Here is a 12,851-nt window from a genome sequence, read left to right as displayed (position 1 = left end):
CATCGTGAAGCCCAAAAGCACCTATTTCCAGGAAGCGGTGAATGCATATCACCCACCATTCGCCGCTCGATCCTGCGCATGCGCAGTGTTAACAGCGAGCCGCACGGTAAACTTCATGGTTGCTAATACAACGATCGATTTGCCTGGGCTTCGAGCCGCACTGAGTCATGGGATGCATGACACTTCGCTCCCAGGAGACAGTGCGGCGCAGGAGAACGCCTACTCCCGTGGGAGCGAGACACCGGAAGTAGCCCTTCAGATGTAATAAATAAGGTATTGTGATGGGCAAAAAAAATCTGGAGTGACAATGTATTATGTATACATTATACTGATTCATATAAGCTACACTTGTCAATTTGCGTGGAACTTTGCTTTAAGCACATAAGCTCTGTTTTGTGTTGAAAATAACTTTAAATAAATACATTTTTGAGAATCGTAAGAGAATCGTGATCTTCATTTTAAGCAAAAGAATCGTGATTCTCATTTTTCCCAGAATCGTGCAGCTCTACTACCCAGCAATAATTACAACTACATTTAACAGGAAGAAAGTCAAGTTTTCAGTGCTAGCAGAAAAACTACGTATCTCTCTTGTGTATTTTAAAAGGTAGGTACTGTACATTTTACTGCTTTTCTTTTTACATGTCCATACTGCTTACAACAGTACAATAAATAAATAATAGGCAGTTTATGTTTTAATTGAACTACGCATAATCATTTTTTGCTGCATAAGGAAAAATATGATTTTTGACTTTGAAAATGCTTTCTTAGGCCTCAGTGTAAGGTCATTGAAATCTAAATGAAAATAAACAGTTTTTAAGAACTCTTGCTGAATCATGCACTGTTGAAAAGCTATCCTTAGCCCAGCACTTAGCAGAACATAGCTGTTCATCTTCATCCTTTGTCACTGTAGGCTGAATGATTCAGCAGAGCATAATTCATGAGATTGCTAAAAATGGAACATAGTCTACCTTTTAGTTGCTGTCCTTCAGGTATTTGACAGGAGAATCCGAAGTCTGTCAACTTTATGTTCATGTCGTCATCCAAGAGGATGTTCTCTGGTTTGAGGTCTCTGTGAACAATGTTCTGGGAATGCAGGTATGAGACAACTTCCAATAAGGCCCTCATTATCTTTCTGCCAGAAATGACAATAAATAAAAATTATGTTAGAATTTTACCAGCTCTAATAACTGATTCCGTTTTTTCTTGATTTCACGATTCAGGGCCGGTTCCCAATGGTACGATGTCCGACATTGGATATGATTCGCATCGCACTGCAGTGCAAATCACATGCTATCTCTGTGCGATGCGATTTCAGTTATACAAATAGTATGGCTGAATTCACATCACATTCGGACCAAACTCATACAGGACCCTTTTTGTGGTCCGCAGCAGATTCCTATATGAATTTGCAGATCCAACTGCAATATTTAGTTTAACCACTTGAAGTCAATCATGCACATGTAAGTGATTTGGTTGCAAGTGGTTATAACAAACTGTGTAGCTTTGACCAAAATTGCTAAAGATGTAGGCCGTTTACATACCTCATAAAGCCTGACTGTAAAACTCCCAGATATTGCATCCTCCTGGCCTGCCCTGTTGCTGGGAGGTTGCTAAGACATGCCCATCTGTTACTGTTCACCTCCCTGATGCAGTAGCTCTGAGTTCAGCACTTAGGAGCTCACTCCTGTGATGGTGGAGGTGTGCAGTAACAGTTGGGGGTGTCCAGTGCTGTCTTTAAGGCAAGGCAAAAGGGGAAGCTGCCCTGGGCCCTGTCATTGTTGTGGGGCCCAAAGAAGCTGCCTCATACTTGCCAACTATCCCAGTTTAAATTCCCTCATCCCTTGAGGTTTTAGTCCCATGCTGTGTCCTGATATCTCAGTGTGAAGTTCTGTTACTAATGCTGCCTAGCTCTGCCCCATTGTTGTGTACAGATGACTCACCTGCAGACCCTGTGTTTACATGTAAATACCTGCATTGATATGCAAATAGCAATTGTATTCATATGTAAATAGAGATGGACCAGCAGCAGTCATATGTAATTAGAGGTGGTATGCATATATATATATATATATATATATATATATATCATGTCCCCTGGGGTAATTTCCACCATCACCTATCCTGAATGCTGCCCACTAAGGAGATAAAGGGGCATGTTTGAAATTCCTGCCTACAACTGTAGCCATTAAAGTGTTACTAAAGTAATATGAAAATAGTTCACCTGTTTGACCACAGCTTATAAATCTTCTTTTTACATTAAAATATTGCTACTATATACCCTTTTGGCTGATCTATATACCACAGTCAGTGATAAACTGCCAGTTTCTCCAGTGCTAAGAGTTCAGGTAGGAGGAGATTCCCACTGCAGCCTGTATACACGCCACATCCCCACTGACAGGACAGAGCTCTGCATTGTTTACATATGCAGAGCTCTGTCCTGTCTTCCTCACCGGTCAGTGGGTGCAGGCGGACATCCATTGGCCGGAACCTGCTGATCGGAAGCGCAGAATCACGTATAATGTATATACACAGTTATGCTCATGCTTTAACAAACCCTGGCAGAATTTATGATTTCTTGGGCATTTTTCAGAGAATATGAATGATAACACAGAAACTTTTCTTTCACTCATTGTTAGTGTTTGGCTGAAGCCATTTATTATCAATCAATTGTATTTACTCTTTTTAAATCATAATCACAACAGAAAGTACCCAATTTACCCTAATCAAAAGTTTACATACCCCAGTTCTTAATACCGTGTATTGCCCCCTTTAACATCAATGACAGCTTGACGTCTTTTGCTTTTGCTGTACTTCTGGGTGAAGCCTCGTACACACAACCGGCTTTCCAGGCAGGAAAACTGCCAGGAGAGCATTTGGCCGGGAATCCCGGCAATGTGTATGCTCCCTAGCAGATTTCCCATCAGGAAAACAGCCGGGAATCCCGACGGGAAAATAGAGAACCTGGCTCTCTATTTTCTCTTTGGGATTCCCGGCAGAGTGTTTCCTGTCCAGAAAACCGGTCGTCTGTATGCTTACCTGTCCATGGTAAACTGATACGATACAACTTCGACGCATGCGCGGTAGCATACAACGATAGTGTGGGGTGTAGCAAGTTGTCGGCGATGGCTTTGAATGTGACAAGCGCTGGCTCGTCGACGACGTCACTGCGTTCTTGCCATTTTAAAAGACCGCCAGTTCTTTTGAATGGCCATCTGTATGCACGGCTTGGCAAGCCAAGCTTGCCAGGAATCCCATCAGGAAAACCAAAGTTTTTTTCCTGACCGGATTCTCGGCCATGTGTACAGGGCTTGAGGCTCTTTATCTTCTCAGATGGTAAAGCTGCCCATTCCTGTCAGTTTAACCGCTTTCCACCAGCGTTATAGCCGAATGACAACTGTAGCGTGGGCTTATTTTATTGTGAGGGGGGTACATGGACATCCTCTACCACGTGATTAATTGTGTCCAGTGACAGCTGATCATGGATGTAAACACAAGCTGCTTATCAGCTTTTCTTTCCTCGCGCTGACAGCGTGAGGAGAGAAGAGAGCTGATAACCGGCTTATATTAAAGTGGAGGTTCACCCGAAAAGTTAATTTTTAACATTAGATTGATGCTCATTTTGTCAAGGGGAATCGGGTAGTTTTTTTAAAATCGAAGCAGTACTTACCGTTTTAGAGAGTGATCTTCTCCGCCGCTTCTGGGTATGGGCTGCGGGACTGGGCGTTCCTATTTGATTGACAGGCTTCCGACGGTCGCATACATCGCGTTACGATTTTCCGAAAGTAGCCGAACGTCGGTGCGCAGGCGTCGTATAGAGCCGCACCGACGTTCGGCTTCTTTCGGCTACTCGTGACGCAATGTATGCGACTGTCGGAAGCCTGTCAATTAAATAGGAACGCCCAGTCCCGAAGACCATACCCGGAAGCGGCGGAGAAGATCGCTCTCTAAAACGTTAAGTACAGCTTCGATTTTAAAAAAGCTACCCGATTCCCCTTGACAAAATGAGCATCAATCTAATGTTAAAAAAAAAATTCGGGTGAACTCCCGCTTTAAATTGACATCCACACGGACATTCAGGGCACTGATGATTAGTGTCCTGATTATCAGTTCAGTCCCAACAGTGCCCACCAGTGCTGCCAATCAGTGCTGCCTGCCAGTGCCCATCAGTGCTACCTATCTAGTTCCCTTCAGTGCCGCCCATCAGAGCCTATCAGTGAAGGAGAAAAATTACCTGTTTGCAAAATTTTATGAAAAAAAAAAAAAAAAAAATCTGTCTTTTTTCATTTGATTAGCAACAATTAAAACCCCCCAGTGGTGATTAAATACCACCAACAAAAATCTCTATTTGTGTGAAAAAAAATAAAAATAAATTTCGTATGGGTAGAGTGTTGCATAATTGAAAGCTAAAAATTTCCCTGGGCAGGAGGGGGTAAAAGTGTCCAGTAGGCAAGTGGTAAATGACAATAAGGCCAGTATTACCCACACCAGTACAGTTGTTGTATGGGGATTTGAAAAAAACGGGTTTTGGATTTATTGCAAAGTACATTTTTGTAAATAGATATATGGATAATTTTAAAGATGGACAGTTACCTTGTTTCCTTCTCACTCAATGTAACTTGTTCCGTGAGGTAGTCAAATAGTTCACCTCTCTTCATTCTGGAGCAATAATACATATATGAAATACGTAGAATATATACAGTGCTAATATATTTTATATCTATACATACACACACAATATGAAACAATAATAAACATATCTTTTCAGGAGAGCTTGTTTCAAATGAAGTGCAAGATCTAAATGTGGGCGACACACAGTGACTGCTATAAAAAGCGCTGTTTACAGAGACATAGCATGGGGGAAGAAATCTATATAAGCTCCATATAGGCCACAGTATTTATGTGTAGCAAACGTCTATTGTGTTGTATGCATATTTGTGTTACAAACAAGCTCCAAGAAAATAAAAGAAATTGGATTTCAACATTTATTGTAGCTTGATCCTTGTGATTTACTATGACAGACCAGTCTCTGGTGTTATTTAATAGAGACCTATCTAAAATGTCAGGATCTAAATGTGCTTGGACCTTCTTGGAAGTTCTCAGTTGCATCCTAGCTGTCTGGCTGAACGGCAAGTAAAAATAAACATCCCGTGATAATTTTAACTGGTCACAGCAAAGGGTACAAGGACATCCGAGCTGAAATGTCTGTCACTCGACATCTGTGAGGGCAACTGTTACTTAAGCAAGATTGCAGGTACTGTACCCAACAATGCTTAGAATGACTTGCAGAGAATCATACAGAGCAATATGGCAACAGACCAATATTGTAAGCTCATTAGAATCACATTCATAAACTTTTCATTCATCTGCTGATGTGTAAAGTCATAAATATCTACTGTGTTCCTCAAGGACATCATGCTGCATGAGTGTCTGGATGGTGTGATCTAAACGTGTCAGATGTAACAGAGCAAACAGCCATTGTAATACCCAAAGGAACAACAAATGACAGTTCTTATCTACATTTATATTATTCATCCACACATTTCAACAGAACATGCATTTCCTTGCCCTGATCTTTGACTTAAAGTGGAGGTTCACCCTCAAAAAAAATTCTGACATCACACAGAGTCGAGCCATCCTACCGACAGAATGCCGGTGTTTTTTTTTTTTTGTTTTCCTCAGCACATACCTCATTATCAGGATTTTCACCTCACGGCAATCCCGCGGGAGTGGGCGTTCCCAAGCACTGCCTGTGATTGACAGGCTTCCGAACGGCGCATACTGCGCGTCACAGGTTGCCGAAAAAACCCGAATGTCGGTGCGGCTCTATACGGCGCCTGCGCACCAACGTTCGGGTTCTGTCGGCAACCTGTGACTCGCAGTATGCGCCGTTCGGAAGCCTGTCAATCACAGGCAGTGCTTGGGAATGCCCACTCCCGCGGGATTGCCATGAGGTGAAAATCATGATAACGAGGTATGTGCTGAGAAAAAAAAAAAACACTGGCATTCTGTCGGTAGGATGGCTCGACTTCGTGTGATGTCAAATTATTTTTTAAAGGGTGAACCTCCACTTTAATGATTTGGTGACGGTCTTGAGGACTCACTTGCTTCTCAATCTGCATAGAGTTTTAGTTTGAAGCAAATATTAAAGTTTAAACATTTTAGTTTTTTGGGTTTGGATAGCGTGGAGGATTTTGAGCTCTCAGATATTTATTGTTATTTGTGTTGCCAATGGAGGGCATTTTCATTATGTCCTAGTGACTGTGGTATCTTAAACAGGACATCTCTTTCATTGGGGACATATACAGCAATGAAAGTGTAATTTGTGTAACTGAGTGCAGAAGGGTTGGAATAACCACTGTGACCCAGCCTGTGCGGCCCCCTGTACACCTGGATAGGAGGGCAGTGGGAGTGGTAGCATGTAAAGCAGGGGTCCTCAAACTTTTTAAACAGGGGGCCGGTTCACAGTCCCTCAGACCGTTAGAGGGCCGGACTATAAAAAAAACTATGAACAAATTCCTATGCTCACGATCATTGCAATCCCCCCCCCCCTTCACCATCATCATTGTAAGCCCCTCATTGCAAGCCCCCCCCCCACAATCATTAATTGCAAACCGATCATGATAATTGCAAGTCTCCCCCACCTCACCATCATCAGCCCCTCATTGCAAGCCCACCCTCGCCATCATCATTGCAAGCCCCCCCCACAATCATTAATTGCAAGCCGATCAAGATCATTGCAAGCCCCCCCCATCATCATCATCATCATCATCAGCTCCTCATTGCAACCCCCCTCACAATCGCAAGCCCCTCATTGCAAGCCCCCCCTCACCATCATCATCATCAGCCCCTCATTGCAACCCCCCTGACCATCGCAAGCCCCCCCCCCCCCCACCATCATCATCAGCCCCTTATTGCAACCCCCCTCACCATCGCAAGCCCCTCATTGCAAGCCCCCCCATCATCATTACATCTTTATCAGCCCCTCATTGCAACCCCCCTCACCATCGCAAGCCCCTTATTGCAAGCCCCCCCCCCCCCATCATCATCATTACATCTTTTTTAGCCCCTCACCATCGCAAGCCCCCCCCCCCTCACCTCACCATCGTAAGCCCCTTACAGCCTTACTCCTTACTGTGCCAAACTGCTGCTGTTTCACGGTCCCGCTGTGTCACGATGCTCACAGTGTTGTTAACAGTTCGGACGCGCTGTGATAAAAGTCCCGCCCTCCTCCTCCTAGACCAGCTCGTGTGATAGACAGAACACTGGCTCTATCAAACAAGCTAGTCTAGGTCAGGAGGAGGGCGGGACATTTATCACAGCGTGCCCGAACAGCGTGCCAGCGTGACCGAACTGCCCAAACTTAACACTATGAGCTCCGTGACACAGCGGGACCGCTGTGTTACAACCTGCCGTGCATGTCAGGGTGGGGTGGACCGGTTAAATGTCCTCCACGGGCCGCATGTGGCCCGCGGGCCATAGTTTGAGGACCCCTGATGTAAAGGGACCGATACCTCCATGTAGCCACTAAATGCCTGCTTCTCCTCCTTTCCCACCGCACCTATTCAGCGGCTGCAGGAGGAAAATGGAGGGAATTGGTTTCTCTACATGCCGCTCCAACCGCCTCCCTATCCCTGTCCTGCTGCCCCAGGCCCCTGTGTGCTTTCCTTGCCTCCCCTCGCCCTACCCGCAGGGCTGCCGGGTTTCTCCTTCCCGCAGGCTGCTGTGGGGGATCTGTCAGGATGGAGAGTGGGAAAGGGGCATGTAAATGTGTAGTTTACCAGCCCCTTCCTTGTCTTAATGAATAGTCAGTGAAAAGTACGCCCGAGTGAACAAGGCCAGAAACATTTGGGTAATTTAAGCAAATGCCGTGCAACTAAAACCTCTATTTTATTAACAAATTATTATTAACTATTAATAAATATTAATTACTATTCAACATTTGTTGCCGGTATACTTTTTTTTATGTGGGGGCTGGCTAGCTTGTAGTTGGGCTGCAAAAAAATAAAAACATTTTTTTCTTTCTTCTGTGCAAAGCCCTTTCATGTGCAGCATACTCTAAAAGCTGGGTTAAGAAATTGCTGTTTTTACTTAGGCATAATGTGATAACTGCTGATGCATGTTGTCTTTAATAAACCGTCCAATTCTCTACTGTGCACATGTCCTTATTGTTTGCATGCCTGTTAGGGAATTCCACCCAGTATACAGTACCCGGTAGAGGTTCTAACCCTGCCAAATCTATCCAAAATTCAAGAAGAAACTTTTGTCTGAAGTTACACCCATTTATAGTTCATAAACTCGTCAAGCTGTTGTGGGACTGTCTTTTTAATTCATGTAACTAGTAGAATCATTTTACCTATGCAGCACCAACAATGGTGTCAGTGGATATAAACTCCCCTCCACTTATAACCTGCATACATGGATAAGCCCTTAGGCTCGGTTCACATATATACAAATTGCATGCATTTTTTGCTGCATCCAATTTGCATAACATGTGAATCAGACCTGCTTTCATACAGCCAGTTCACATGTGTGTGGGCAGCCACAGAGCGGTTTTAAAAAGGGTCCTGTGCGATTTTGGATCTGCTACAGGTGCGATTTTTAGGTAAAAATATTTGCACCTGAATCGCACCTGAAACGGTAAACAGAACCGCACCTAACAACCGCATACGTGTGAACCCAGCTTATAAATCATTTTCACATTTAAGCTGCCAACTTTCCACACAAAACAAAAGCAATAGATTTGGAATGATAATCGATGCACAATACAAATCACAAAATATTGTACTTACAGGTCAAATACCAGAAAGAAGAATGTGTTGGATTCATAGCTGTCCTTCAGCTGGACTGAGACAAAAAAAAAAAAAAAAACAGTTCCATCATTATCATGCGTTTAATATTCTTATATTTCTGGGAATAGCTATTCTGTGAAGGCTGGTTTAAATGCCAGAGAATTTTAATGAAAGTTAGGTTAAGGCTCATATATCGCATGCATGAGCGAATTAATAATTTTAAATATTAAATGACATAGGTATGCGATTGTCAAATTACCTGTAAATCCTACCCAAAACTGAAAGTGCATTTCATACACTGAATGACAGTCAGCCAGATTAAGTTGCATGAAAACAAATTTACTGATCAACACATATATGGCACAAACAAACCCAGTCATGAAATCTACTTGTGAAATAGCCAAAATGTATCATAGGATGACCTCTTCTGTCTGTGAAAGAGATGCAGATATCCCCTGCATGATTGCTCATACTACAAATATTACCAAATACATGATGAACAAGTATATAAAAAGATTAGCCCTTCTCGGTTCTAATCGTTGTTTTTGCAAGCATAAGCAGAAAATTATTTTCTGAAGGTTCTGGAACTTAAAGCAAATAGAAAACACATTCATGTCAAGGGTTAACGTGTATTTCCGCCATGGGAGAAGCCTGTAGGGCCTAACGGCCACGTGTACAGTCTCTAGCACAGTACATTTGTGAATATGCAGTAATTTGCTTTAAATAAAGTTATTTTATCCTAGCTTGTAGACCACAGGTGTCAAACACAAGGCCTGCGGGCTGAATATGGCCCTCCAGGCCATTTCATGTGGCCCTCGCACCTCTCCTGCAGCTGCAGGAGAGCTCCAGCCCTCCCATGGTCCTCCTCCAGCCCCCTACTTTCTGCTTTCAAGCAATGCATCCAGCTTCTTCCCAGAAGCAGTATAAGAAAGGGGGGTGCACTGTGATGTAAGGGAGAGTCGGGGACTCAACTTCTGATGGTGGGGTGGCTCTTAACATCTAATGTAAAGGGGAGGGGATGTGCTAGACATCTAATCTTACAGATACAACTGGACCTTTTGAGGGCAATCAATATGCTGATGCGGCCCACGATGAAATTGAGTTTGACACCCTTGGTGTAGACATTTGTATCATGCACTCAATGTAACTGCATATATATATATACACTGTACAATATCAGGGCCTAGAGTCATTTTAGGCTCCACACAAGCATTAAAGTGTATCTAAACCAAAAAACAAAAATGCTATAGATGTGGTAGCTACATTCGTTTCCTTTTTACTTTTTTTTCTTTATTTTCTTTTGGTGATCCAGCCAAAAAAGCACTTCCTAGAGTGACAACTCTTATACACTGTACTGTATCAATGGAGATACAGTGTTGTCACCCTGGGACAGGAAGTATCTTAGAATTACAGAATACCTGGGTTTTTGAACAATACATGAGGTAGTCAGTAGTTGTTTTCACTGAAGCTGGTAGTGTGTAACTTAAAGCTACAGTAAAATCCACTCGATTAGGGTGCAACCAGTGGCGGCCTGTCCATATATTTTTTTTAGAAGCACACTATTAGAGCCTGAGGCTCTAATTTGCTTCAAAAAAGGGTGGGCTCGGGGCGCAGAGCACTGCGCTCTGAGCCCACCCAGTTGTGTGACAATGGAAAATGTATATTCGCTATTGGCTTCCTAATTTTTCTCCCGGCCAATCAGAAAGCAGGTCCTGAGACCCGTCACCCGAATGGCTGAGAGAAAAAGTGATTCTATTGGCCGCCTAGGAGGAGGAGGAAAGAGGGTACACACCCCAGAAGTCGCAGTGATGCCGAGGAGGAAGAGACGCAGGGGAAGCCACCGCCCGATGCCCGGAGGAAGGGCTGCCCGTGACCTAGATGGGGTAAGTGCAGGGCTGGTGATTGACCAACCGACCGGAGGATCAGTCCTACTTCCAAGCATCTGATATGTACAGCTAATATTCCAGATATTTCGATAAATGGGGAATATTAGTCATACTGTACAATGATGTGAATGTACAATGTATATGTAAAGCGCTGTGTAAATTGACTGCGCTATATAACTACCTGAAATAAATACAAAAGAAAATTCTTCCCCTCTGGAAACCCTTCTCAAAATAAATAGACCCTGCTTATCTCTTTCAGCCACTAGACGGTGCTGTACATATGCCAAGAATATGACCATGAAGACCAATAGAAGATCTTGTAACATGAATTCTGAGGATGCTGAAGTTTGCATAACTCCCTTCTTAGCTCTCTCGTTATAACTATGTGGACAACCAGATATTATGGCTGGGTTTCCCAGCTGAGATAAGCCAAGTTTCTCAATTTGCATATTAGACTTAACGTGGTTGTAAAGCCACTGTGTGTTATTGCTACAATACCATGTGTTACATTAGATGGCATGCCCAGTGTATGTGTTTTTTATAGAGAGCTTGTAAATTCGGGAGCCTGTTGTGCTGATTGGAAAATTAAATAATCATAAGGGATCATAAATTGTTCTAAAAACCTGTTTTTATGGCTTTTTATTTTTTATTACAAATAACAGGAGCCGAGTTTTCAAAATGATTGTGAAGTGATTCAGTCACAGAGATCTTCATTGATCTCTATGACAACTGCTGTCAGTTCAGACTTCATGCGGAAAAGAAAATCTAATACAAGAATTATACATTTCTTTGTCATTGGTTCTCAGAAAGCAGCAACCTTAACATAAAATGTACATTGTGTATTGCTGTGCTGGAGTTTCTTTATAAAGCAGTCATGTCACTTTGTATTATCTACAAAACTGGTTACATAAACCATACAATAAAATGCTGGCAACTAAACGTGCCTACATGTACCACTGAACAGCATTGTTTGCATCCTTGGTGGTAACTGAATATTTCAATTCTGACCTCTCCTGTTAGGTATTAGCCTGCCACCCCCCCCCCCCCCCATTTTCCATGCTTTGCTGTTGGTTACCAAGACCACCCGTCCCAAGAACTGGCCAAAAGGGAGGTAGGAGGGATAGCACTCAGTAGTGTATTTAGGTTTTGTGCTGCCATAGGCCTGACTAAACTGATGCACCCCCTAATTTTAATATGACCTACCCCTTCCTGTCAAGGCCACACCCCTTTCAGTTTATGGCCTGCCCTCAAATTTTCAAATGGGGACACTAGTTTTGAGGGCCGGGGGGGAGAGGCAATAGATTCCCTTAATTTGCATAGATTTCCTCTCACTTCATGTTTGGCTATGGATCAGGAAGTGAAGGAAAATCTCTGCAATGGGACAGGGATGGTAAAAAAATAAACTGACAGGCGCTATAACCCTCCCTTACTCTATTCAAAATGAAAAAAAAAAATGAAAAAAAAGTGTTGCCTATAGTTCTACTTTAAGCACGAATTTCTGATAATTTTATGGAGAGGACTTAGAAGATATAACCATGCCAATGGTGCAGCAGAAAATACATAGCACAGTGAGGACGTTTTGTGGTCCAGGATGATAAGACAGTCAAAATTAGAAGCAGCACCCCCCCAAACAGCATAAACAATAAAGCCAACATTACATATAAAAACATTATACTTTCTAAAAGTATCCTATCCATCTGACCTAAAAAAAAAGATTAAAAATATACAGTTTACAGACAAAATGTTATAACATTCCCGAAATTTTAACATCTTTCATTTTCTCACTTATTCACTACAAAACTAGGATCCTGATGCCATCCTACCCAAATCTTTTAAAATCTATTTAAAACTTACTTTATGCTGAGAACTTAACTGCTCTAAATTTTAATTCTTATTGTCTGCCAATAGACATTTCTCCACTGTCAATGGATGTGCCCAAATCTACTTTTCTGCAATCACTTTTCCATCAAGAAACAGTACTCCCTTGTTGAGTAGATAGTGGTGCTCATTGACCCTTAATATGTAATGTTAGATGATATGGCTACACAGGCTTATATACTAAGTTAACTCTGTTGAACCAAACAACTTCTCTATTCAATGTGATGATATGGTTCCAATATTGTGTTAACGAACATTCTACACCTTGGTTTGAGAGTAACTTGGTTTGAGAGCGTTT

The 12,851-nt window shown here is 42.6% G+C and overlaps 1 protein-coding gene across 2 annotated transcripts in view; it reads right to left on the bottom strand.

The window, feature by feature from the left end:
- PHKG1 (phosphorylase kinase catalytic subunit gamma 1) overlaps positions 1-12,851 on the bottom strand; it is a 36,569-nt gene that overhangs the window by 8,113 nt on the left and 15,605 nt on the right. For both annotated transcript variants that reach the window (XM_040336732.1, XM_040336733.1), the window contains exons 4-6: positions 8,790-8,844; positions 4,591-4,656; positions 969-1,132 (exon numbers count right to left, since the gene is read on the bottom strand). In XM_040336732.1, coding sequence (XP_040192666.1) covers positions 969-1,132; positions 4,591-4,656; positions 8,790-8,844 — 285 coding nt within the window. The remainder of the gene's footprint in view (positions 1-968; positions 1,133-4,590; positions 4,657-8,789; positions 8,845-12,851) is intronic.

The sequence above is a fragment of the Rana temporaria genome, chromosome 2 (genome assembly GCF_905171775.1).
Source record: "Rana temporaria chromosome 2, aRanTem1.1, whole genome shotgun sequence".
NCBI lineage: Eukaryota > Metazoa > Chordata > Amphibia > Anura > Ranidae > Rana > Rana temporaria.
The sequence above is the reverse complement of the archived record's forward strand: the minus strand, read 5'-3'. Positions and strand labels throughout refer to the sequence as shown.